The sequence below is a fragment of the Danio aesculapii genome, chromosome 10, assembly GCF_903798145.1.
Source record: "Danio aesculapii chromosome 10, fDanAes4.1, whole genome shotgun sequence".
In the NCBI taxonomy this organism is placed as follows: Eukaryota; Metazoa; Chordata; class Actinopteri; order Cypriniformes; family Danionidae; genus Danio; species Danio aesculapii.
This window is the reverse complement of record NC_079444.1, coordinates 6,837,989-6,850,989: the sequence shown is the minus strand read 5'-3', so window position 1 is coordinate 6,850,989 and position 13,001 is coordinate 6,837,989. Positions and strand designations below refer to the sequence as shown.

Here is a 13,001-nt window from a genome sequence, read left to right as displayed (position 1 = left end):
TTTGATCCATATACAGATTTATTTTAATAAGGTTCACTAATTGAATGACACTGTTAAGTGAATGTTACCATACATGATTCATTAAGGGAAGCTGAATATGGTCACATTTGCTGAAATGAACAGGAAACACACTGTCGTTTCTCAGCCTGGAGTGAACCTATGGCCCATGACCCGTGAAGCACAGCTGTCTTTTCTGGATGGACCATATTTGGAGCACTGAGCTGCTTCGAATGTGCTTTCGCAACAGAGTAAGTCTTGCAATAATCCTTGAACATTTGCTGCTTGATTAACACTTTTTTTTATTTGAATTTTTTAAAGGTTTTATAGACTTTCTTGATGAGACAAATAACATGAAAAACACTCAAGAAACTCAAATATCAACAATGGATCAACGCATATGTAAAACTTATGAGAATGTTAGTACATTTGGTATGAAAACTGGTAATACTGATATGTTTTTTTTTGTTTGTTTGTTTTTGTTTAAAGTAGCATCTCAGCCAAAAATCCTCCATTTGTCTAAGAGTGCAAATCTTCCAATTTCAGCCCTATTAGCAAGGCAATACTGTCAGGTAAAAAAATTTTTAGGGTCCAAAAGGGAAATCCTTTTGTTATAATACTTATTTTACATCAGTTTTTTTTAAAAGCAGAGGTTATTTCCTGAGAAGCCTTCCCTCTTTTGAACAATACATCATATAAAACTGTTCATTTCACAGATGTTAGCATTAGTTTATGTTAAACATTACACTCTACAGTGGCACCAACATGTTTTTGGACACAAGTCACAGGGACGTAAAATCTAATATATAATTACTTTACATACATAATGTCTAATAGTCTAATACTTATCGTTAAATGCAGTTTAAAGGTCCGCATATTTTCATTTGTTTAGAATTTTTAAGTTATTTTAACTGAAAAATGTGAAGAAATAAAGTCAGAAATTGACTGTTTGTATTTACAAATTCTCTTTGTTTTAGAATCTTGAAATTCCAAATTTATTAGAAAGAAAAATAAGTTGCAATTAACCTTTTCTCTCTTTTGTTTATATCCAATAGTGGAAACATGGCATCAGTTTTATGTAGCACTTCATTTACTAAAACATTGGTCCTTATGGGTTTATTCAAAAATGATGTGTGACTGAATTAGGTTTCAAAAAAAGTTGTACAGTGGCCAAACGAGATTAACATGCTGCAATTTGCTACATCCATTTGACAGCAGATGTGCTGCAAATCCTCAAAAAATTTTTTGAAATAATTTGTGTTGTGAGAAAATGCAGCACATTTTATTAATTTGTATGCGTTGTGAGAAAATGCAGTGCATTTTTAAAATATGCGTTTGCGCTGTGACAATTTACAACACGTGTGAGGTCAAATGGATGAAGATCTTTTCTTAATTTGCTAGTATTTTTTGCAATTGCACGTATTTTCTTAAATTGTAGCAAGTTAAACTCTCTCGATCACCATAAATTTGTTTAAACATACAAACACAAACAATCTAATACAAATAGCTATACCATAGTTCAAATGGTTTAACTTTAAAGAATAAACAATCCCTTTTTGACTAACAGATGAATATATACATATATTATATACAAACATACATTGGTTTATGAAGTAAAGGCGCTTCGATAATTTATATTGAACCGTAAGAAATTAAAAAAAAAAAAAAAAAAAAAAAAACATGGCAACATTTAATTTGGATTGTTGCCTTGACTCAAGGTATGTTGAATAACTTCAATAAATCAGTCAGATTTCTGTACTATTAATCTAATTTCATAAGAATGTACAGAATATGTTAAAACATAATATATTTCATTAAGTTGTTAGAACTTATTATTAACTTTTATTAACTTTATCAAAAATGTTAAGGCACAGCTATTTTGGGAATGATAGAAATGCTTTGTGTGTGTTAGTTATGAAAATGTTGAATTGAAAAAATTACGCTGTTTCAAGTTACTGAGGTATATGTTTACCCAGCTTCACATAAATACTTTAGGATACTTGTTGTGTGAAATTTAAATTCAAGCATTTTTCTACATTCTAAGCCCTTTGGACACCTAAATTATGTAACTGGCTGAGAGACATGTTTTCAGGGTATTATATTTGGTATCATAGGGATGAACCTGCAGTGCAAAAAAAATTAAAAGAAAAGATTTAAAATAAAATCAAGTACTTTGCATAAATCACCAAAAATATTTCCCAGTGGTCCCTCACATGCACTCTTTTTTTCTTTCTAGTGCAGATTCACCAGACACTTTACTATATCCTTCACTTATTCACCTGCTGTACAATACAAAGGAACTCACATAACTTTACAACGGTCTGTCCAAAAATTACAACTAGCTAAAATATCAACTCATTCTCACTCCCAATTTCTCATATGGACACTTTGAGCCACTTTTTAACACACTTGGTGTCACTTTTTAACAGTACTCCAATATTTTCAGTTTTGTCAGATCCAGATATATTTAGTAGAAATTATGTTTAGATATTTATAGATAATTTATTCTGTAGATATTTTCAAGCACCTAATCCCAACTTAACCACTTCTCAACAAAAATAAAACATTTGGAATTGTGACATATTTCATATATGTAACACCATTAGCTTCTTGTTACAACATAACTTAAAGCCTGCAAAAACACAGTTTTTACGTAAATTAATGACCAAAACCTAAAAAAAACCCAACAATTTAAAGTTTAAAACTACTGTGGCTGTGAAAACTGAACATCATACTATGTGGCTGTATTATCCAGTCAAAGAAACACATTGGAAAATGCTAATCGATTTGATCGCCTTGATGTCAATATGATATCAATTTGACAATGATGTAAAAAAAAAACCAAAAAAAAAAAACAGGTCACAAATGCTAATCGATTTGATGTCAAAACATGTACGTCTATTTGACATCCACACATTGATGCTCTTTTGATCACCAAAATAGCGACAAAATTATTATAATATCCAAAGTTGATTTGCAGTCCTATTACCAATTATGTCAATTTGATGTAATTTTGACATCAAGGTAGTTTACATACATTATCAGGATACAAAATCCAGTGTAAATTTGTAACTTTTAATTGAAGCTTTCAGAAGAATATAAATTTTGTATATTGTAATATTTTTTGTGTTGCTATTTTGGTGATCAAAAGAGCATCAATGTGTGGATGTCTACTAGACACCTATATTTTGACATCAAATTGATTAGAATCTTTGACATGTTTTTTGACATCAATGGTCATTTGATATCATCTTAACATCAACCCGCCTGAGGGTTTATAAAGAGAGAGTGAGAACTTGCCGAAAACACCAATTTTTTCCGTAATACGGGAACAATTATAACTGGCTTCTTAAATCCACCTGGATTAGCCTTTAAATAGCTCAATATTGTGTCAAAGACAAACAAAGCAAATCAAACTTCATAACCACAAGTCTTTTGCTGATGAAAATGCTTTTTTTCACAGTCTTGCGTATTGTGAGTCGATCTGGCCACTGTTGAACCTCAGACCACTGAATGGTCATTATGGTGAGCACCGCTCAGGACCGTGTGGTTGATGGAGGATGCAGACCGGTCGGACCCCTCAGCAGTACCGTTCACGTTCTCCTGCCGCTGACAGCACAGGATCTGTTTGAAAGTAATGCTCATCTCCTTGTCTCGGTACGAGTATATGATTGGGTTCATGGCGGAGTTGAATTCCGCTAAAAGAAGAAAGAATTTCTCATAGGTCAGGATGTTGCAGTTGGCGCAGACCACGTCCAGCAGGAGAAGCACCAAACCGGGCGTCCAGCACACGATGAAAGCACCTGAAAAGTACAAGAAAATGAATGTGACTTAGTACATGACAGCAGTTTTACACTCAAAAATATAATTTTGCTGCTTGTTCAATCTACTTATTTAAAACGAGCTGAAACAACACAACACTTGAGTTTTTTTGGGGGACAACTTAATTATTTTATGTTCAATTAAATTTTTATTTTAGAATAAACAGTGGGGGAAATAAGTATTGAACGCGTCACCATTTTTCTCAGAAAACATATTTCTAAAGGTGCCGTTGACTTAAATTTTTTACGAGATGTTGACAACAACCAATGAAATCCAATGCAAAGAAAACAAAACGTATTAGTTTACAAATTAAGTTATGTGTGATGGAATTAAATAACACAAAGGGAAAAAGGAATAAACCCATGAAGAAATGGAGGTATAGTGTGGCAGTAAAAGCCCAGACAGCAGCTGAAATCTCTCAGTAGTTATTTAGCAACCATCTACCCTTTGTCATTGTAAATTAATATTAGCTGCTTCAGTCCAGCATCTACATTAGCAGGATGATGAAGATAAACCAGGGTAGACATGTCAGCAAGATAATCATTCAGCCAAGAAAACTCTCAAATGCTTTCAGAGAAAGAAAATCAAGCTGTAGAATTGCCCAGCCAATCACCTGACTCGAATCCAATAGAAAATACAAAATAAAGGTCGGATTTGAAAGAGAAAATACAAAATAAAGGTCGGATTTGAAATAGATAATCACACATAATATATATATATATTAGTGCTGGGGCGTTATGGGCGTTAACGTGCTGCGTTAACGCGAGACTCTTATCGCGGGATAAATTTTTTTTTTTTTTAAATAAATAAATAAATATATATATATATATATATATATATATATATATATATATATATATATATATATATATATATATATATATATCGCCGTTAATCTATTCTCAAAGTTGGGTTGGGAGCTGGGTCTATTCTATGCAAGCTATGATGACTTTCACCTTGATATTTTAGCGCGGAGGTATACCTAACTGGTGAGCCGTCTGACAAACAAGTCCTCTTCTGAATCAAATCAGCAGGATGCCTGACTTTAGCTGCATTTCGGCAGTTTCATCTCAACTCATGAATATTTCATTCATACGCCGTGACAAACTGGGGTATTAGACGCAAATAAGGAGCAAGGACTGGTGAGAGTGTTATAGAATGTAATAACGTTCCCCAAACGTAAAGAAAAAAACTACCGCATTTCGCGGTGTGTGTGTGCGTGTTTTGTGTTTGTGTGTGTGTGTGTGTGTTTTGTGTGCGGTCCTTTACAGACAGCCGCCTGTGTCTTGGATCTTGTCGGAAAATATGGCGAAAAGTCCTACATGACGGCAATAGTTTGATTGCAGTGTTTACTTCAGTAATGCCACTAATATATGCATACTCCACATGTCTTAATTCCATTTCTGTTTAGTTCAGTTATGACTTTAGTCGCATTAATGTAATCAAAAATCTCTGTTTACATGGAAGACTCTTAAACAGTTAGTAAACACAAGTACATCTTTTTGAACATAACTTATTTTTCATCAGCAATTATCATAGTAGAACAGTTTCTCAAGCAATTTTTGATGCATTTTGGAAAGAGGAGATGAGCCCCTGTTCTAATGCGCCGCCTGGCTTGAGAAACCCGCTCTCAAAGATTTATTATTTGGGTAGCACACATATTCTGAATGCCTTCGGCAGAATTCAAGTGAGCCATTTTAATCTAGAAATTAATCTAGATTAATCTAGATTTAAAAAATTATTCTATGCCCACCTATAATATATATATATTTTTTTTTCGATCAAACGATAATGACAGTTCGATAAGTGTTCGATAATATTTACGCACTGAGCGTAACGCTGTGCAGGCATTTTGCAGCCTGCCCTTCCGGATACCGCATACAGTACAAGTTTACAGCCATACAGTGTTAGTTGCACTTAAAAAAGTTCAGTCACGGACGTTGTTGACAAGAAACGTCACTAAACTTTAGTAGTCTGGAGCTACTTAGTTTTTTTGCAATCCGACACAAAACAGAGCAACGTGCACTGCAAACTGCAGATGACTTCTGCTATCAAAAGCAGGCAACAATACAAACCTGTTTCATCATTTTAAACAATACCACCCTTATGAAGATGCTAATAAAATTACAGACCCAAATAAGTGTTGGTTAACCAAGGCAACTACCCAGCAGCATGAGCTGGACAGTCTTTACAAACTACTCGCAGCACTGACAGTATTCTTAGATCACCTCGGAAGAATAAACTCGGTCTGAAGGATGAGAGAGCTCAGAAACTTGAGTGAATGGAGAGGCTCCCTGCATGTCAATACTTCAATACTTATTTCTTCCACTGTAATACTGAAAAATAAAATGTATTATTTATTATTTTATTATATAAATGTTAAAAGCTATTAGTTACCAGTTTATTGGTTAAAGTTATAGTAACTAAAATGTATAGTAATATGTTATTCTGAATTAATAAATATTCGGAATTTGATTGTAATGCAATAATGTGCGTCTTTTGTAAAGCTGCTTTGAAACAATAATTATTGTGAAAAGCACTAAACAAACAAACAAAAAATAATAATTCCTCCACTTTCGTCAATTAGTGAAGTTTGTTCCTTGCTACTGGCTTGCTTGGTTTGGGACTTGTGTAGCAGCACATTGATGGATTTGCTCTTCAGTGTTTGGACTTTCAGTAAAATTTAAACCACACTCTGAAAACTGGACTGCTGCAGTTTCAGTTTACAAGAACTTCTTTGTTAAGCTGCTGTGACAAATCTACATTGTAAAAGCACTTTAGATATAAAGATGACTTGAAAAATAAACTTGAATTGAATTATTCACAAAAATGTTGTAGCATGCCAGGCCATTTGCTGATAATATTACTGTGGTGTAAAGTACTCATTCATGAAAATTCACTTAATAAATTCACATTATGTCACCATTTTGGCTATTTTCAATGGGTTTTGGACAGTTGACACTTAAATGATGATGATATACATTAGCATTTTTAAACCGTAAATGTTTGTGTTTTAAGAACCCCAAAACGCTGTTGTCCTGTAAAGGAATGTCCAAAACACATTAAAAAGTTTCCGTTTTGAAACAGAGCCATCACCTCATAATATATGGCAGTGGATATCTGGATTTTCCATTACTAACAGAAGTAAAGGTAATTATTATACTGCTTAACTATTCCTCACAGAATCTTTTATAGTCACCAAATTTCTCTTTTACATAGTGTTTTAGCAACTTTGGCTATGTTGTAGTTATTTTGCAAGACAGAAACACATTTGCACGACCACTGCTCATCTTGTAGACAAACGCAGCTGCTCTTGAATGATTTACATCACTAGAAAGTTATGCGGAGACTCTCAGCAGTTAGATAAACTCTGAGCTGTTTCCAGCACAACTTTGCCACATGTTTTGCTCTCATCAGAGAAATGAACAACGAGGAATCATGAAGACTGAGTTGGAAGTGAGCGATCACGATACATTCGCATGCCAAAGACATATGGATCATTGCACCCAAACATCCTGTTTATTTTTAATTGAAAACCCTATGTGCCTTCAGATTCATTGCTGCTCTGAGAATAATGAATTATCACATAAAAACATAGTTAAAATAAAGATGATTTCTATCTTCACTGTGAGAATAGAAGGTGTTTAAAGTTTCTTTTACATGAACAGCTTTGAAAGCTAATTTGAAACAGAGGTTAGTGTATATGAGCTTGTTCTGGAAGTAAAAAAAATCCAGAAATGTGGCTACACATATTGAAAATATATCTTGGGCAGTTTTTACACATGCATATTGTTTGCTTTGTTCCAAAACAGGGATTAAAACTTTTACTAGGGGTGGGCGATATGACCTAAAATTAATATCACGGTATTTTTCATCTTTTGAACGGTGACGGTATAATATCATGGTATTACTTTCAATAGCAAAATAATATACATCTCAAGGAAGAACGGACAAAAGAAAGTCTCACTTCTATCGCTCTTTAAAAGTTTTGGTTTGGTTCATTGTAAATGCTCAGTCTCGTTATGAGCTGATCTTCATTTCTCTGTGTTGGTGGAATAAAGCAGGCGAGTCAGCCGCACCAATTTATGAGCAGACAGAGCAGGATTCTCATGATGACCACCGGCACAATTCCGCTCTTTGTTATGAGCTGTAGTTTCAGTGTAAACTTAGTAAAGGTGAGTTTCTTTGGCGATGATGTCTACAGTATTAGACTTTATATTTAGCGGACATTTGCGCTGAACACGCGGTGAATGCAACGCATCGAGATTCGGGCACCTTCTCCGAAAACACTCGATTGATCTCAGCTGGCGGATCAACATTTACCTCATGTCATGATCGCTGTCATCTGCGCCATTATTATTATTATTATAACTTTAGGTGAGGTTTCAGGATTGTATAGAAAAACAGAATAAACTAAATAAAAGGAATAAAAGGCCTGCCCTGAGTATTTTCCACTTAAATTACAAATTTAGATTACAAAACGAAAACACTGAATCCTTTTTATAACCAGCATAGACTGTTATTATTTTAAGCTTATTTTAATAAAGCAGACCTACTAACTCAAATCAATCGCTTCACAGAAAATAAGCATTTTTAACGCACCGCTGTAATTTCTCTATCCCAATCCCTTTATCAACATTTTTTAATACAAGTCATTATTTTAAAGATTATGACTTGAGAATATGATTTTACCTCAGCGCTGCACTTTTCTCCTTCCCCCTCGCGCTGAGTTCAGGTGACGGAGTGTTGTGAAGTAGTTAAACTCTCCTCAGTTTAATTTACAGTGTCAAACTGGCACAGGAATATCAGTATATTAATATTGGCTTTGCTAAATAACTGGTCAAATGTGAGTCTTTTATTACAGAAGCTATAAACAGACGCGCATGCTGGGACCGGAGATGAGTCAACAATCGCATATATTTGACATATTTAAAGTAGGCTATAGGCTTTAGCATATAATTATTGTGTGTAAAGAAGTTTATTAAAAATGTAACTAATATATCACAGGGGTTTGTGTAGCAATTACAGTGGAGCATTAATTAAATCCTTTTTTTTCCGTGGAGCAAAACAAACACACAGTTGTGTAGCAGATGGAGACGCACAAAAAATATACAATTCAGATATTTTCGTCGGAAGAAAAATATTCTTTGAACGAATTTAGTTTTGTACAATTTGTATCTTAGTTTTTGTCGGTCAGTTATTTACAAAATAAACAAGAATAACTAATAAACTTTGAGGTGAAGCGATGTGCCTCAGGGTCCGCTATATGCCGCGGCCAAAACACAATTGGTCTGTTAAATATAATCGTAATATAAATAAAATAAAAGTGAAATATTCAGTTTCGAATATGAAATCTTTGTTAACTGTATAATCAAAATTAAAAGAGCAGCCTATTCGAAATATTCGAAACTGAATATTTCACTTTTATTTTATTTATATTACGATTGTATTTAACAGACCAGTTTGTGTTTTGGCCGCGGCATATTGCGGACCCTAAGGCACATCGCTTCACCTCAAAGTTTATTAGTTATTCTTGTTTTTTTTGTAAACTGACCGACAAAAACTAAGATACAAATTGTACAAAACAAAATTCGTTCAAAGAATATTTTTCTGCCGACGAAAATATCTGAATTGTATATTTTTGTGCGTCTCCATCCGCTACACAACTGTGTAGTGTTTGTTTCGCTCCACGGAAAAAAAAGGATTTAATTAATGCTCCACTGTAATTGCTATACAAACCCCTGTGATATATTAGCTACATTTTTTTTATAAATGTCTTTACACAAAATTATTATATGCTATAGCCTATAGCCTACTTTAAGTAAGTCAAAATATTTGCGATTGTTGACTCATCACCGGTTGCAGCATGCGCGTCTGTTAATAGCTTCTGTAAAAAAATACCTACATTTGACCAGCATTTTAGCAAAGCCTATATTAATATACTGATATTCCTGTGCCAATTTGACACTGTAAATTAAACTGAGGAGAGTTTAACTACTTCACAACACTCTGTCACCTGAACTCAGTGGGAGGGCGAAGGAGAAAAGTGCAGCGCTGAGGTAAAATCATATTCTCAAGTCATAATCTTTAAAATAATGACTTGTGTTAAAAATGTTGATAAAGGGACTGGGATATAGAAATTACAGCGGTGCGTTAAAAATGCTTATTTTTATATATCTGCGCGGTTAACCGTCATACCGCATGATTTCTTCCATTACTGTCACAGCCCTAATTTAGACACACAAATGCTCCCAAATATATTATGAGGGCGCATAGATTAAATTTCGGGCGCTCATGCGACCAAAATGGTTGCAATTTCGAGCCCTGTAGTATAAGGACATGTATTCAGACCACAACTGAATGTTTGAAGAAAATTGAATGCCTTATTATTTAGAATTAGCTATTATTGATGTAAATGCAGTTGTTCAAGGCGCATAATTGATTTATACCGGTATTGACGGTATTAGAAAATCCATGTCGTGGCGCAATGTCACACCGGTGATGACTATGACACCGGTGTACCGCCCACCCCTAACTTTTACACTGAGTATGATTACATGAACACCAATAATTCAATTTTAAAGCGATTATGACAATACTCTGATTAAGAGTCGACCATGTAAACAGCGATTTTTTGATTCATTTAATCCGATTAAGGTCATAATCAAACTAAAGATAAATCAAATTAAGATGTGTGGAGTATGCCAATTTTAGTCGCATTATTGAAGTGCAGTACAATCATGTAAACACCTTAATCAAACTATTACCGGCATGACAAGACTTTTCATCGCGTTTTGCAAAAGAATAGTCCACACACACACACACACACACACACACACACACACACACACACACACACATGGCTGTTTGACACTCTCTGCACCTACCGAGTCAGTGCAGAACACAGACACCAGCATTGTGAAATGTAGAAGCTTTTTTTTCTTCCATTCAGCATGCGGTATGAACTTCCGTTAAAACAACACTCTTCCAGCAGTTCATAGTTGCATCCAATATCTCGTTTGTCACGGGGGGCATGTATGAAATGATTCTGAATGAAAGTGAAAGTGTCAAACTGCAGTAAAAGTCGACAAATTAAAAATGAAACCAAAAATTACATGAAACTCCAGAGTAAATGTGAATAGTGCGGTGACACGATGACATTAATCAAATTATGTTCTATAACATGTAAAACGGGATCATGAAAGGAACATTCAAAAAGCAACTCATGTAAACCCCTTAATCATATTATTGTCTTAACTAGATAAAGGCAAATAATTTGATTACTGATTTTAATGTAAATGTAGTCACTGTTGCAGTTTCATGTTGGTTTGCTTTGCTTTCAAACGGAAACATTTTAAAGGAATTAAATTTTGTCACATGCAAGAAGCAAGCTTTGACCTCATTAACTCAAATATGTATATGTATATGTATATTAATTCTAATATGTTCTTTACAATTTCATGTTGTTTTCTCTAGAATTTAACCCATGAGTCATTAGTAAAATACACTGCTCGTTTTAATTCATTGTAATACACTGTCATAAAGCCTGGCTTAGTCTGGGCATACACTTGGCGATTTCCAACTGTACAGCAAGATCACATGCGATGTAATTCAAAAGCTCTCGATTCATGCACACACACTCACTGTCGGATTGTTCAGCAGTGACCTGAATGTTCACACTATCTCTGCATTCCATTCAGAAGGGCACATACCTATGCCCTAATCCCATTAAAGGGTTTGTGACAGCTTCAGAAGAAGGAAGGGTGTACAAGTCAAAAAAACTTCTGAGTCATCTCAACAAGACGATCAAGGAGGTGTGCTTTTGCCACCTAGTAAACACGCTCGGAATGAAGAGTAGACTGTGAAGGCTGAACCTTACTTACTTACTTAAATTTGTATGTACAATTTTCCTTAGTTTTGAAATAACTTAATTAATAACATTTATAACTTTATTTACAAACTCTACAGTAGCTGCTTACAGAAAAATGCAATATGTATATTCATAGGTAATGTCAAACTTCGAGCATTCAGTTGCTATTTTGTGACACCAAACAACTTCACAAAGGATCAAGTGTCTATCATTTGTACCCTTCAAAATCCTTCATTCTGAAGGGCCCTTTGAAGTGACCAGTTGAGCACTTCAGCAGTTCAATCATTCAAATCAAATCACTTTTATTGTCACATCATCAGCAGCACGTGTGCTGTGATGCGTGAAAAGCTTAGGTGCTGGCTCCAGACAGTGCAAAATACAGACAGTGCAAATACAACTATAGTGCAAAATACAGACAGTGCAAAATACAACCACATACAACAGCATGTTGACAGCAATATGTACAATGACTATTCATGTGTATGTGTATGTGTACACATAGCTGTAGGTGTGCAGTGAGGGGTGTGGAAGAGTTTGTGTGGGGTGTGTTAAGTGTTCATCAGCCTGATAGTCTGAGGGAAGAAACTTTCCTTCAGTCGGCTGGTGCGTGACCGGATGCTGCGGAACCGTCTGCCTGAGGGTAGCAGAGAGAAAAGTCTATGGCTTGGGTGGCTGGAGTCGCTGATGATTCTCTTGGCTTTCCTCATGCACCGCCTGGTGTAGATGTCCTGGAGGGAAGAAAGCTCACCTCCTACTACGCGTCCAGCAGTTCGCACAATCCTCTGTAGTCCTTTGCGATTGCTGCTGGTGCTGTTCCCATACCAGATGGTGATACAGCCAGTCAGGATGCTCTCCACAGTGCAGGTGTAGAACGAGCGGAGGATGTGGGGGCTCATTCCAAACCTCCTGAGACGCCTGAGGAAGAAGAGGAGTTGTTGTGCCTTCCTCAGCACTGCGTCTGTGTGAGCAGTCCATGTCAAATCCCTATTCCCTATATTCCTTAATATAGCAGTCATGTTGCTTTTCTCTCCAAAGTGCCCTTCAGAGGGGCATATGCCCCATTTGGATTGCACTAGCTACAGTATATATAAAAATCAAGGGTGCATTCCATTCTCAAAGGCTTAACCTTATGCCCTAATCCCTTCGGAGGGTCCCTCGGAAGGGATTAGAGCAGGGGTGCCCAAACCCGGTCCTGGACGGCCGGTGTCCTGCAGATTTTTGCACCAACTTGCCTCAACACACCAGCTGGAATGTTTCTAGAAAGCCTAGTAAGAGCTTGATTAGCCAGCCCAGGTGTGTCTGATTGGGATTG

The 13,001-nt window shown here is 35.5% G+C and overlaps 1 protein-coding gene across 1 annotated transcript in view; it reads right to left on the bottom strand.

Moving 5' to 3' along the window:
- The window catches only part of lpar1 (lysophosphatidic acid receptor 1), a 77,201-nt gene continuing 64,200 nt past the window's right edge, over positions 1-13,001 (bottom strand). The window contains exon 3 of the mRNA XM_056466722.1: positions 1-3,800. Within this exon, the coding sequence (XP_056322697.1) occupies positions 3,499-3,800 (302 nt within the window). The 3' untranslated portion in view covers positions 1-3,498. The remainder of the gene's footprint in view (positions 3,801-13,001) is intronic.